This window comes from Olea europaea, unplaced genomic scaffold, assembly GCF_002742605.1.
Source record: "Olea europaea var. sylvestris unplaced genomic scaffold, O_europaea_v1 scaffold6, whole genome shotgun sequence".
NCBI lineage: Eukaryota > Viridiplantae > Streptophyta > Magnoliopsida > Lamiales > Oleaceae > Olea > Olea europaea.
This window is the reverse complement of record NW_019264345.1, coordinates 236,559-252,816: the sequence shown is the minus strand read 5'-3', so window position 1 is coordinate 252,816 and position 16,258 is coordinate 236,559. Positions and strand designations below refer to the sequence as shown.

At 34.5% G+C, this 16,258-nt stretch overlaps 1 protein-coding gene across 1 annotated transcript; it reads left to right on the top strand.

Moving 5' to 3' along the window:
• Window positions 1-12,655: 12,655 nt before the first annotated feature.
• On the top strand, window positions 12,656-13,276 carry LOC111389526. Its single transcript, XM_023014458.1, has 2 exons — window positions 12,656-12,670; window positions 12,767-13,276. Exons 1-2 carry the CDS (start codon window positions 12,656-12,658, stop codon window positions 13,274-13,276), a joined length of 525 nt encoding a protein of 174 aa, XP_022870226.1.
• Window positions 13,277-16,258: the final 2,982 nt, after the last annotated feature.

The window sequence follows — 16,258 nt, the reverse complement described above, 5'->3', positions numbered from 1 at the left end:
TTGGATTGAAAAATTTTTTTGAAATTTAAACTGTCCGACAGGGTAATGTTAGGTGGCAAAGTGTAAATTAAAGTGTACATCATAGTGAACATGTGGCAAGGTCCTTACAGATTAAATTTTGCTATTTATAAACTGATTTTCAACACGTTGTTTGACACTTGTATTGTCGCCAAGTGTCAATTGGATGGAAAAACTATTTGAAATTTATACTGTCCAACAAGGTAATAACCCGTGGCAAAGTGTAAACTAAAGTGTACACCATAGTGTACATGTCGCAAGGTTCTTATCGATTGAACTTTCCTAATTGTACACTGATTTTTGTAACGTTGTTCGACACTTGTATTGTTGTCAAGTGTCATTTGGATGGAATAATAGTTCGAAATTTAAACTGTCTAACAAGGTAATATCATGTGGCAAAGTGTAAATTAAAGTGCATACAATAGTGTACATGTAGCAAGGTCCTTACCGATTGAATTTTCCTATTTGGACACTGATTTTTGACACGTTGTTTAACACTTGCACTGTAGTCAAGTGTCAATTGGATGGGAAAACTGGTTGAAATTAAAATTGTCCAACAGGGAAATGTCATGTGGCAAGGTGTAAACTAAAGTGTACAAGTAGCAAGGTTCTCACTGATTGAACTTTGCTATTAGTACTCTGATTTTTGACACGTCGTTTGACACTTGTATTGTTGTCAAGTGTCAATTGGATGGGAAAACTATTTGAAATTTAAACTGTCCAACAAGGTAATGACCTATGGCAAAGTGTAAACAAAAGTGCAGACCATAGTGTACATGTCACAAAGTTCTTACCGATTGAACGTGGCTATATGTGTACTGATTTTTGACATGTTGTTTGACACTTGCATTGATTTCAAGTGTCAATTGGACATGATAACAGCTTCAAATTTAAACTATCCAACAGGGTAATATCACGTGACAAAGTGTAAACTAAAGTGTACAGCATAGTGTACATGTAGCAAGGTTCTTATCGATTGAACTTTGCAATTTGTACACTAATTTTTGACACGTTGTTCGACACTTTTATTGTTGTCAAGTGTGAATAGGATGGGAAAATTGTTTGAAATTTAAACTGTTCGATAGGGTAATTACACGTGGAAAAGTATAAACTAAAGTGTACACCATAGTGAACATGTGGTAAAGTCCTTACCAATTGAACTTTGCTATTTGTACACTGATTTTTGACACGTTGTTGGACGCTTGTATTGTTGTCAAGTTTCAATTGGATGGAAAAACAGTTTGAAATTTAAACTGTCTAATATAGAATTGTCACGGGGTAAAGTGTTAACTAAAGTGTACACCATAGTGTACATGTGGCAAGGTTCTTACCGATTGAAATTTGCTATTCGTACACTGATTTTTGACACGTTGCTCGACACTTGCGTTGTTGTCAAGTGTTAATTAGATGGGAAAACTATTTTAAATTTAAATTGCCCAACAAAGTAATATCACGTGGCAAAGTGTAAACTAAAGTGTACACGTAGCAAGGTTCTTATCGATTGAACTTTGCTATTTGTACACTGATTTTGGACACATTGTTTGACACTTGCGTTGTTGTCAAGTGTCAATTGAATGGGAAAACTGTTTGAAATTTAAACTGTCCAACAGGGTAATGACACGTGACAAACTGTAAACTAAAGTGTACACCAAAGTGTACATGTGGCTAGGTTCTTATTGATTGAACTTCGCTATTTGTACACTGATTTTTGATACGTTGTTTGACACTTGAATTGTTTTCAGGTATCAATTAGATGGGAAAACTGTTTGAAATTTAAACTGTCCAACAGGATAATGTCACATGACAAAGTGTAAATTAAGGTGTGCATGTAGCAAGGTTCATTCCTATTGAACTTTACTATTTGTACATTGATTTTTGATGTGTTGTTTGACACTTGGATTGTTGTTAAGTGTCAATAGAATGAGAAAACTATTTAAATTTAAACTGTCCGACAGGGTAATGTGACGTGGCAAAGTGTAAATTAAAGTGTACACGTATCAAGGTTCTTACCGATTGAAATTTACTATTTGTACATTGATTTTAGACACATTGTTTGACACTAGCATTGTTGTCATGTGTCAATTGGATGGAAAAACTATTTGAAATTTAAATTGTCCAACATGGTAATGGCACGTGGCAAAGTGTAAACTAAAGTATATACCATAGTGTACGTGTGGCAAGGTCGATTGAACTTTGCTATTTGTACATTGATTTTTGATACGTTGTTTGACACTTGAATTGTTGTTAGGTGTCAATTAGATGGGAAAACTGTTTGAAATTTAAACTGTCCAACAGGGTAAGGTCACGTGGCAAAGTGTAAACTAAGTTGTACATGTAGCGAAGTTCATATCGATTGAGCTTTACGATTTGTACATTGATTTTTGACACGTTGTTTGACATTTGCATTGTTGTCAAGTGTCAATAGAATGGGAAATTTGTTTAAGTTTAAACTATTCAACAGGGTAATATCCCATTGCAAAGTGTAAACTAAAGTGTGTACGCCATGGTTTACATGTAGAAAGGTTCTTACCGATTGAACTTTGCTATTTATACACTAATTTTTGAAATGTTGTTTGACACTTGTGTTGTTTTCAAGTATCAATTGGATGGAAAAACTATTTGAAATTAAAGCAGTCTAATAGGATAATGTCACGTGGCAAAGTGTAAATTAAAGTATACACCACAGTGTACATATCGTAAGATTCTTACTGATTGAACATTGCTCTTTGTACACTAATTTTTGACACATTGTTCAACACTTGTATTGTTGTCAAAAGTTAATTGGATGGGAAAATTGCTTGAAATTTAAACTGTCCAACAGGGTAATATCAGTGGCAAAGTGTAAACTAAAGTGTACACCGTAGCGTAAATATAGCAAGGTTCATACCGATTTAACTTTGTTATTTGTACATTGATTTTTGACACGTTGTTTGACACTTGCTTTGTTGTCAAGTGTAAATTGGATGGGAAAACTATTTGAAATTTAAACTGTCCAATAGGATAATGGCCCGTGGCAAAGTGTCAACAAAAGTGTACACCATAGTGCACATGTCGCAAGGTTCTTACTGATTGAATGCTGCTATATGTGCACTAATTTTTGACACGTTGTTTGACACTTGGATTGATGTCAAGTGTCAATTGGACGGGATAACAGTTCGAAATTTAAACTATCCAAAAGGGTAATGTCACATGGCAAAGTGTAAACTAAAGTGTACACCATAGTGTATATGTAGCAAGGTTCTTACTGATTGAACTTTACTATTTGTACACTGATTTTCGACACATTGTTTGATACTTGCATTGTTATCAAGTGTCAATTGGATGGAAAAACTATTCGAAATTTACACTTTCCAACAGAGTAATGTCACGTGGCTAAGTGTACACCATAGCGTACATGTAGCATGGTTCATACCAATTGAACTTTGTTATTGTACACAGATTTTTGACACGTTGTTTGACACTTGCATTGTTGTCAAGTGGCTATTGGATGGGAAAACTATTTGAAATTTAAACTGTCCAACAGGGTAATGTGCCGTGGCAAAGTGTAAACTAAAGTGTACACCATAGTATACATGTAGCAAGATTCTTACCGATTGAACTTTGCTATTTGTACACTAATTTTTTCACCTTCTTTAACACTTGCATTGTTGTCAACTGTTAATTGGATGGGAAAATTGTTTGAAATTTATGTTGTCTAATGGGGTAACGTGACGTGTCAAAGTGTAAACTAAAGTGTACACCATAGTGTACATGTAGCAAGGTTCTTACCGATTGAGATTTGCTAGTTGTACACTGATTTTCTTCACCATCTTTGACACTTTCATTGTTGTCTAGTGTCAATTGGATGTGAAAACTATTTGAAATTTATACTGTCTAATGGGGTAATGTCACGTGGGAAAGTGTAAACTAAAGTGTACACCATAGTTTACATGGAGCAAGGTTCTTACCGATTTAACTCAGCTATTTGACAATGATTTTTAGCACGTTGTTTGACACTTACATAGTTGTAAAGGGTCAATTGAATGGGAAAACTGTTTGAAATTTAAACTGTCGAATGGGGTAATGTCACATGGCAATGTGTAAACTCAAGTGTACACCGTAGTGTGCTTGTAGCAAGGTCCTTACCGATTGAATTTTGCTATTTGTACACTGATTTTTGACATGTTGTTTGACTCTTGCATTGTTGTCAAGTGTCAATTGGATGGGAAAACTATTTAAAATTTAAACAGTCCAACAGGGTAATGTCATGTGGCAAAGTGTAAACAAATGTGTACACCATAGTATACATGTCGTAAGTTTCTTACCGATTGAACTTTACTATTTGCACACTAATTTTTGACACGTTTTTTGACACTTGCATTGCTTTCAAGTGTCAATTGGATGGAAAAACTATTTGAAATTTAAACTGTCCAACAGGGTAATGTCACATGGCAAAGTGTAAACTAAAGTGTACACCATAGTGTACATGTAGCATGGTTCATACTGATTGAACTTTGCTATTGTACACTGATTTTTGACACATTGCTTGACACTTGCATTGTTGTCAAGTGTCAATTGAATGGGAAAACTGTTTGAAATTTAAACTGTCCAACAGGATAATGTCACGTGGCAAAGTGTAAACTGAAGTGTACACCACAGTGCACATGTAGCAAGGTTCTTATCAGTAGAACTTTGCAATTTGTACACTGATTTTTGACACGTTGTTTGTCACATACATTGTTGTCAAGTGTTAATTAGATGAGAAAACTTTTTGAAATTTAAACTGTACAATAGGGTAATGTCACGTGGTAGAGTGTAAATTAAAGTATACACCATACTGTACATGTAGCATGGTTCATACTGATTGAACTTTGCTCTTTGTACACTGATTTTAGACACGTTGTTCAACATTTGTATTGTCGTCAAGTGTCAATTGGATGGAAAAACTACTTGATATTTAAACTGTCCAATAGGGTAATGGCCTGTGGCAAAGTGTAAACAAAAGTGTACACCATAGTGTACATGTCACAAGGTTCTTACCGATTGAACGCTGCTATATGTGCACTGATTTTTGACACGTTGTTTGATACTTGGATTGATGTCAACTGTCAATTGGACGGGATAATAGTTTGAAATTTAAACTATCCAACAGGGTAATGTCACATGGCAAAGTTTAAACTAAGGAGTACACCATAGTGTACATGTAGCAAGGTTCTTACCGATTGAACTTTGCTATTTGTACACTGATCTTGGACACGTTGTTTGAAACTTGCATTGTTATCAAGTGTTAATTGGATGGAAAAACTGTTTGAAATTTACACTTTCCAACAGAGTAATGACACGTGGCTAAGTGTTAACAAAAGTGTGCACCATAGCGTACATGTATCATGGTTCATACCGATTGAACTTTGTTATTGTACACTGATTTTTGACACGTTGTTTGACACTTGCATTGTTATCAAGTGGCTATTGGATGGGAAAATTGTTTGAAATTTAATCTGTCCAACAGGGTAATGTCCCGTGGCAAAGTGTAAACTAAAGTGTACACCATAGTATACATGTAACAAGGTTCTTACCGATTGAACTTTGCTATTTGTACACTAATTTTTTTCACCTTCTTTGACACTTGCATTGTTGTCAAGTGTCAATTGGATGGGAAAATTGTTTGAAATTTATACTTTCTAATGGGGTAACGTAATGTGGCAAAGTGTAAACTAAAGTGTACACCATAGTGTACATGTAGCAAGGTTCTTACCGATTGAGCTTTGCTAGTTGTACACTGATTTTTTTCACCATCTTTGACACTTACATTGTTGTCTGGTGTCAATTGGATGTGAAAACTATTTGAAATTTATACTGTCTAATGGGGTAATGTGTAGAATCCCGAATTTTTAACTTAAATTCGCATATATTTTTATTTGCCATTTAATAGGAATGCAATGTTTGGTTAAGTTCTTATGCAAGTTAATTGATTATCTCTATAGTTATCTTATTAGTTGAGGGACCAAATTGAAAAAAAAAATATCAAATTATTTTATACTTTATTAAATGGGCCAAATAGTTAACTATTGAAGGAGTTAGAATTACTCTACCAATATTGGGTTCATTTTGAAGCTCATAATAAATGGCGAATTATTGACTCAAGAAAAATTTAATTTGGTCAAGTTAAACTCGAGTTTTAGCCGTCTAAAGAATATTATGGTTATAAGAGTTTTAAAGGATTAGATTTTTCGCCAGTTGACTGCCACCACTAGTTTAGCTAAATAAATTAGAATTTTAAGTTTTGGTTAAACAAAGTCTTTATGTTAAGTATTAATAATTATACATTTTTAATTAAGAGGTAATCAATTAAAACGTAATTCCTGCTTACAAATCTAGTTAAATGCAAATCAAAGGAATTTGAATTATTTGATGTTAGACTTTAGTACATGAGTAACCCATGCATTTCATTACAACTTTCACGTGCCCATATAATTAGTAATCATTGTGTCCCCTAATTGGAACAAATTTTGGGAAGATTGGACTGAAATTCTAATTTAATTAATAAGCATACATTTTATAATTTTCGGCCATTAGGAGATTGACAATTTAAGATATTTGTATTAGAGTAAATTATGCAAATAGGAGGCAGATTTGTTTTCCCCGTCCACGTGTAAAAGTCATGCAGTGTAATACCTATCATTTCCTTGTTGTAATTGTAATTGATATAGAAATTGACAGAAAATCAATAATTAATCTCCAGTCATACTATATCAATCGGGAATTATGAATCAATTTCTCAGAAGATTGCATGAAATACGAATTTAAATATAGCTGAAATTCCACTTTCCCCACGTGATTACCCGACTTCAACAGTATAAATAGAGCACTAAAACCACATCCTACTACACGTCCATTACCTCTCCCTCTTTAAAATATTCCTCTATATTATTTAGATTTTTTAAGGCTTTGGAATTGCAATCACATTTATGCAATTTTATTCTCCACTTTCATCTTCAAAAGGTGAGATACTCAGTGCTATTAGTGATTTTTCCACATCTTTCCAAATACGTTGTTATGAATTTAATTACTTCAATTCAGGCTCCTTCGGGAGAAATCATGATACATTTTAAGGCACAATTTAGCCTTCATGTTATTTTCAAGGCACAATTTAGCCTTCACGTTATTTTGCAGCGCTTGCTAGAATTATCATTTGTCATGGTGTGATAATTCTCATGTTATGTCGGTAAGATAATTTATTTGTAATTTCATGTTTGATTGAATGTGGAGTAGCAAGTATCTCATTTTGATTGAATGTGGAGTAGCAAGTATCTCATTGAGTATAATTCGTTATACTCATCCCCTTATTTACAATTTTCAGGTAATAATTAGTATGCTGGACGGCGGTGGATGGATTTGCTATTGGACCAACGGATCCTCGTCATGAAGTATTTTAATTTTCAAAAACACTAGAACTAATAATGGGTTATTCATTTTTGACCCAATTGTGAGTGCATTATAAATTTTCAATTAGTTTTAACTGTTCTAATAATTTTTGGATGAATGATATGTTTTCAAAGATTCCGCATATTTAAATTTATCTTTTGATTAAATGTTATTCAATCTTTTATAGAATTTCTCATTATATTAAAACTGTTTATTTCAAGGTATATTCGTGTTTCGTAACGTTTCGGGTTATTAGAATTCGGGGCGTTACAGAATGGTATCAGAGCTAAGTGTTCTAAAATCGATCCTGTAGACTTAAAATTTTCAAAAAAAAATGTTGTTTTATGTGAATAGTTTCGAATGCATGAAATGTTTTTCGCTGCCTAGATATTGTAAGGAATTTCATTTTAAGTAAATTTTACTTCTTCCAATTTCCACGTTGAGATTATATATATTTTTTTAAAAATAATAATAAAGATAAAATAATATTGTGAATAATAATAAATAAATAAAAAAAAGGTAAGTCACTGTGACGCGGGAATAGTGAAGTTAAATGGGATTTTGTGAAATTTTGTTTAACGTAATATAAAATGGGGTTATGTGCCTATAATTGTCCAAACGTGTTTATTTGTTTATTCTTAGACATGATTGTTTGTTTACTCATTTACTATAATTTATTTTGGATAAGGATTTATTTACTATAATGAAATGTCAAACACCAAAATTTCTGCCTTCGTTCTTCGATTGAAATTAAAATAAATGTAGAATAGGATTGTTTGGACTTTTTATGCGTAAATTTATGAAATGACCACATGATTGACTCTACCTTCGTATTGTTGTTATTAACAATTTTTTTTCAAAAAAAAAGGGGCTATACGTATTTAATCTTTTAGGGGGAATTCATTGTTCGAGTTTTCTTGATTTGCGTATTCGTAAAACTAAAAGGCTTTGTCAAAAAGACCTAAACTGTCTAAGGCGAGCTTGGGATTTAAGCGGTCCATGTGACCCCCCTCCTCACCTGGAAGCCTCTTTAGTTGCGCGTTATTCAAATCGATAAGACGAAAACAATGTTTTAAACCCACTTCAAATTTTATGAAAATCCTTTCATTTTAGAATTTTTTTTAAAAAAAAATCCATTTTACAAAATTTATATACATAACAATAATAAGTTACCAGATCCGTGGAATCCAATGCTCATCAATCTGCCACTGTCCAATATTTTTAAGGTATGCAAAGATGATGAATATTTTTATATTTTCATGCATGCTAATTAGTTGTATAATCTCATGAGCTTTTCCTTATGCATCATTTTATTCAAAAGTAGAATGCCAATTAATCATATCATACGATTAATGATACGATTATCATATGACTAAAACCTTAATGCGTAACTTTTGGCCTTAGCATAATATACACGACAGACATGGCTTAGAAAGATCTATAGGAAGAATGTAGCATGGTTGAATAGTTCTTAAGATAGATTACCTTTCACTTAAAGGAAATGGCACGACATCAACAAGATCAAGCTACTATATTCAGAGATTTATTGAGGGCAGTGCAAGACTTGGGCAGGGAGCAGGCTCAGGCGGCACCTAGTAATGCAACAAGAGGTGCTAACACCATGAGCTCGATCGTTGAGCAGTTTCTTCGTTTTAAACCCCCGTCCTTTGATGGTAAAGGTGACCCTTTCGCAGCTGAGGAATGGCTGAGAAGACTTGAAGGGATCTTCGAGCACATGAACTGTAGCTACGCTCAAAAGGTTTCATGTGCAAAGTTCACGTTGACTAACGATGCTAGACATTGGTGGGATTCTGAAACACGTACTAAAACTGCAGAACAACTATGTAATCTCACTTGGGGTCAATTCAAGGAGTCGTTGATGGGTAAATATTTTCCCCAGCCATTGAGGGATCAAAAGGAGGTAGAATTTCTCCAACTCACGCAAGGAAATTTGCCACTTGGGGAGTATGAAAGAAAATTTGAACAACTTTCTAGATATGCTCCACACATGGTAAACACTTAGCTGACGAAGACTAAAAGGTTTGAAATGGGGTTAAAGCCAGAGATTAAGGGAATCATGGCAGCCCAGCAACATACTACTTATGCGGAAGTTGTACGTCGAGCACAAGCAATTTCTAATGGTTTAGGATTGGAAAAGAAACCTCAACCCAACACCGAGACTTCTGTAAAGAGAAAGTGGCAAGGTCACGACAAAAACAAGAATCAGAATCAGAAAGTAAAGATTTGGTCAAGCTCAAACTAAACTTTTCCTCAATGCTCCAAATGCAACAAGCGACACTTGGGAGAATGTCTTCAAGGAAAGGGATTATGCTACATTTGTGGTAAAAGTGGCCATTTCCTTAGAGAATGTCCAAAGAAGAAGAAAGAAGGTGACCATCTTAAGAAGGGAAAGGCCAGGGTATTTGCTTTGATGGGAGAAAATGAGGATCAGAACACAGACATAATAACAGGTATGTTACCAGTATTCGACATACCTGCTATTGTTCTTATGGATTCTGGATCGACTCATTCATTTATTTCTACAATTTTTATGGATAAGATTGGAAGTAAATGCGTAGAAACAAATAACATTCTAGAAGTTAGTACACCCTCGAGCGAAGTCATTAATACTGATCAAATGATTAAAGGTGTTAAGTTAGAGATTGAAGGAAAAGTACTAAAGGCAGATTTGTACATCTTGGGAATGAAAGACTTTGATGTAATTTTGGGTATGGACTGGTTGGGTAGAAACTATGCAACTATCGTATGCCATAAGAATGAAGTCTTATTTCAAAAACTTGGAGAAGAAAAATTTCGATTCCTTGGAGCAAGAATTAGGACTCTACCCGATTGATATCTGCAATGAAAGCAGAAAAGATGTTGAGGAAGAATACGTGTCGAGGATTTTTATTGAATATAAATAGTAAACCCCAGTCCGAAAGGAAAATAGAAGATGTACCTGTAGTAAATGAGTTCGTGGATGTTTTCCTGAAGATCTCCCTGGTATACTGCCTGATAGGCAAGTAGAGTTCACAATTGACTTGACCCCTAGGGCAACACCAATATCTAAGGCTCCTTATAGAATCGCACCAAAAGAATTACAGGAGTTGAAGGCACAACTACAAGAATTATTGGATAAGGGTTTCATCCGACCTAGTGTATCCCCATGGGGAGCGCCGGTATTGTTTGTTAAAAAGAAAGATGGGTCAATGAGGATGTGTATTGATTATAGAGATATTAATCATTTGACTATAAAGAACAAATATCCACTCCCAAGGATAGATGACCTTTTTGATCAATTGAAGGGTACAACAGTGTTCTTAAAAATAGATTTGAGATCAGGTTATCACCAACTTAAGATAAAGGATTGTGACATCCCAAAAACAGCTTTTAGAACGTCGTACGGGCACCATGAGTTCACAGTGATGCCATTTGGGTTAACCAATGCACCAGCTGTGTTTATGGACTTAATGAATCGTGTTTTTCATCAATACCTTGATTGATTCGTTATAGTCTTCATCGACGATATACTGGTATACTCAAAGGATAAGCAACAACGTGAAGAGCAATTGAGAGTGGTATTAAATACGCTTCGAAAAGAGAAGTTGTACGCCAAATTCAAAAAATGTGAATTCTGGCTAGATCGTATTGACTTTCTTGGTCATGTGGTTACTGCGCAAGGAATTGAGGTAGACCCAGCTAAAGTTGAAGCTATAACAAATTGGTCTAGACCGACCAATGTAGGCGAAGTTCGTAGTTTCTTGGGTCTAGCTGGCTATTACCGGAGATTTATTGAAGGATTTTCTAAGATAGCTAGAACACTGACACAATTAACTAGAAAGGGAGTAAAGTTTCAATGGTCGGATAAGTGTTAAAGTAGTTTTCAAGAATTGAAGCAAAGATTGGTTTCAGCACCAGTATTAACAATACCAGATGATTCCGAAGGTTTTGTTATATACAGCGATGCTTCTAAACAAGGTTTGGGATGTGTGTTAATGCAACATGGAAAGGTCATTGCCTATGCCTCTAGACAGTTGAAACCATATGAGCAGAGTTACCCAACTCATGACTTAGAACTCGCAGCAGTAGTTCACGCACTAAAAATATGGCATCACTATCTATATGACGGTAAATGTGAGTTATACACCGATCACAAAAGTCTCAAGTACTTCTTTACTCAAAAGGAGCTAAACATGGGACAAAGGAGATGGCTAGAGTTGGTTAAAGACTATGACTGAACCATTCTTTACCACCCAGGTAAAGCTAACGTAGTTGGTGATGCTCTGAGTAGAAAGACAGCTGGAAAGTTGACATTTCCAACTACTCAAAAAGAGTTAGCTAAGGAATTTGAAAATTTGAGGCTAGAGGTGGTTATACCTTCGGTACAGAAGTCAGCCATTGTTGCGGCTCTAATGGTTCAACCAACTCTTAGAGAACGGATTAGAGAAGCTCAAAAGGATGACCTATTTTTGTGTAAAATCATGGCTGGAATTGGGACAGATAAGCAAGAGGGATTTGCGATAACTGATGATAAGATACTTATGTATAAAGGCAGAATATGTTTTCCTAAAGATAAGGGATTAAGGAAAGAAATTCTTGAAGAAGCACACTCTACCGCTTATACAGCACATCCAGGAAGTACAAAAATGTATCGAGACCTTCAAAATACGTTTTGGTGGAGAAATATGAAAAGAGAAATAGGACTTTTTGTAAGTAAATGTATCATCTGTCAGCAAGTAAAAGCTGAACATCAGAGACCTTCAGGGTTACTTAGACCACTAGATATACCGGAGTGGAAATGGGAACACATTGCCATGGATTTCGTGGTAGGACTTCCGAGATCGGCTAAAGGGAACAACGCTATCTGGGTAATAGTGGATCGTCTTACAAAGTCAGCCCATTTTCTTCCAGTTTAGATAACATTTACCATGGAGCAATATGCACAGATTTATGTCAATGAAATAGTCAGGTTACACGGGGTTCCTATTTCTATTATTTTAGATAGAGACTCGAGATTCACGTCAAAATTTTGGAAAAGCCTACAAAATGCTATGGGAACAAAACTGAAATTTAGTACTGCATATCACCCACAGACTGATGGACAATCCGAAAGGACAATTCAGATACTTGAAGATATGTTAAGAGCTTGTGTGCTAGATCTTGGTGGTAGCTGGGAATCACACTTGCCTTTAGTAGAATTTGCCTATAACATAGCTTTCAAGCAACTATAGGCATGGCACCTTACGAGGCACTATACGGTAGGAAGTGTAGATCACCTATCTACTAGGATGAGATTGGAGAAAGGAGGATTCTTGGACCTGAGATCATAGATCGAACCGTACAGGCCGTGGAAAAGATTCGAGACAGAATTAAGGTTGCTCAAGACAGACAGAAAAGCTATGCCGATAGAAGAAGAAAAGATCTCAAGTTCCAAGTTCATCACAAGGTATTTCTGAAAGTAGCTCCAATGAAGGGAGTACTTAGATTTGGAAAGAAAGGAAAATTAAGACCAAGATTCATTGGACGATTCGATGTGTTAGAAAGAATCGGAGATGTGGCATATAGACTGGCACTGCCACCAGAAATTTCAGCAGTTGATAATGTTTTTCACGTATCAATGTTGCAAAAATACTTACAGGATCCTAATCATGTGATCAACGATCAAAATTTAGATGTACAACATGATTTGACCTATGAAGAAATGCCATTGAGGATACTAGAAAGAAAGGTTCATGTACTGAGAAATAGGGATATTCCCTTAATCAAGGTCCTATGGTGTAACCATGGAGTGGAAGAAGCAACTTGGGAAAAGGAAGATGAGATGAAAATCAAGTATCCCGAACTTTTCAACTAATCTAAGGTAAATTTCGAGGACGAAATTATTTTAAGGAGGGTAGGATGTAGAATCCCGAATTTTTAACTTAAATTCGCATATATTTTTATTTGCCATTTAATAGGAATGCAATGTTTGGTTAAGTTCTTATGCAAGTTAATTGATTATCTCTATAGTTATCTTATTAGTTGAGGGACCAAATTGAAAAAAAAAAATATCAAATTATTTTATACTTTATTAAATGGGCCAAATAGTTAACTATTGAAGGAGTTAGAATTACTCTACCAATATTGGGTTCATTTTGAAGCTCATAATAAATGGCGAATTATGGACTCAAGAAAATTTTAATTTGGTCAAGTTAAACCCGAGTTTTAGCCGTCTAAAGAATATTATGGTTATAAGAGTTTTAAAGAATTAGATTTTTCGCCAGTTGAGTGCCACCACTAGTTTAGCTAAATAAATTAGAATTTTAAGTTTTGGTTAAACAAAGTCTTTATGTTAAGTATTAATAATTATACATTTTTAATTAAGAGGTAATCAATTAAAACGTAATTCCTGCTTACAAATTTAGTTAAATGCAAATCAAAGGAATTTGAATTATTTGATGTTAGACTTTAGTACATGAGTAACCCATGCATTTCATTACAACTTTCACGTGTCCATATAATTAGTAATCATTGTGTCCCCTAATTGGAACAAATTTTGGAAAGATTGGACTGAAATTCTAATTTAATTAATAAGCATATATTTTATAATTTTCGGCCATTAGGAGATTGACAATTTAAGATGTTTGAATTAGAGTAAACTATGCAAATAGGAGGCAGATTTGTTCTCCCCGTCCACGTGTAAAAGTCATGCAGTGTAATACCTATCATTTCCTTGTTGTAATTGTAATTGATATAGAAATTGGCAGAAAACAAATAATTAATCTCCAGTCAAACTATATCAATTGGGAATTATGAATCAATTTCTCAGAGATTGAATGAAATACAAATTTAAATATGACTGAAATTCCACTTCCCCCACGTGATTACCCGACTTCAACAGTATAAATAGAGCACTAAAACCACATTCTACTACACGTCCATTACCTCTCCCTCTTTAAAATATTCCTCTATATTATTTAGATTTTTTAAGGCTTTGGAATTGCAATCACATTTCTGCAATTTTATTCTCCATTTTCATCTTCAAAAGGTGAGATACTCAGTGCTATTAGTGATTTTTCCACATCTTTTCAAATACATTATTATGAATTTAATTACTTCAATTCAAGCTCTTTCGGGAGAAATCATGACACATTTTAAGGCACAATTTAGCATTCACGTTATTTTCAAGGCACAATTTAGCCTTCACGTTATTTTGCAACGCTTGCTAGAATTATCATTTGTCATGGTGTGATAATTCTCATGTTACGTCGGTAAGATAATTTATTTGTAATTTCATGTTTGACTTGAATGTGGAGTAGCAAGTATCTCACTGAGTATAATTCGTTATACTCATTCCCTTATTTACAATTTTCAGGTAATAATTAGTATGCTGGACGGCGGTGGATGGATTTACTATTGGACCAACGGATCCTCGTCATGAAGTATTTTAATTTTCAAAAACACTAGAACTAATAATGGGTTATTCATTTTTGACCCAATTGTGAGTGCATTATAAATTTTCAATTAGTTTTAACTGTTCTAATAATTTTTGGATGAATGATATGTTTTCAAACGTTCCGCATATTTAAATTTATCTTTTGATTAAATGTTATTCAATCTTTTACAGAATTTCTCGTTATATTAAACCTGTTTATTTCAAGGTATATTCATGTTTCGTAACGTTTCGGGTTATTAGAATTTGGGGCATTACATAATGTCACGTGGTAAAGTGTAAACTAAAGTGTACACCATAGTTTACATGTAGCAAGGTTCTTACTGATTGAACTCAGCTATTTGACAATGATTTTTGGCATGTTGATTGACACTTACATAGTTGTAAAGTGTCAATTGAATAGGAAAACTGTTTGAAATTTAAACTGTCCAATGGGGTAATGTCATGTGCCAAAGTGTAAACAAAAGAGTATACCATAGTGTACATGTAGCAAGGTCCTTACCGATTGAACTTTGCTATTTGTACACAGATTTTTAACACATTGGTTAACACTTTCATTACTGTCAAGTGTCAATTGGATGGGAAAATTGTTTGAAATTTAAACTGTCCAATAGGGTAATGCCCCGTGGCAAAGTGTAAACAAAAGTGTATTCCATAGTGTACATGTCGCGAAGTTCTTACCGATTGAACGTTGCTATATGTGCATTGATTTTTGACACGTTGTTTGACATTTGGATTGATGTCAAGTGTCAATTGGACGGGATAACAGTTTGAAATATTAACTGTCCTATAGGGTAATGTCACTTGGTGAAATGTAAACTAAAGTGTACACCATAGTGTACATGTAGCAAGGTTCTTACCGATTAAACTTTGCTATTTGTACACTGATTTTTGACACATTGTTTGACACTTGCATTGCTATCAAGTGTTAATTGGATGGAAAAACTATTTGAAATTTACACTTTCCAATAGGGTAATGTCACGTAGCTAAGTGTAAACTAAAGTGTACACCATAGCGTACATGTAGCATGGTTCATACCGATTGAACTTTGCAATTGTACACTGATTTTTGACACGTTGTTTGACACTTGCATTGTTGTCAAGTGGCCATTGGTTGGGAAAAAATTTTGAAATTTAAACTGTCCAACAGGGTAATGTCCCATGGGAAAGTGTAAACTAAAGTGTACACCATAGTGTACATGTAGCAAGGTTCTTACCGATGGAACTTTGCTAGTTGTACACTGATTTTTTTCACCATCATTGACACTTGCATTGTTGTCAAGTGTCAATTAGATGGGAAAAGTGTTTGAAATTTATACTGTCTAATGGGGTAATGTCACGTGATAAAATGTAAACTAAAGTGTACACCGTAGTTTACATGTTGCAAGGTTCTTACCGATAGAA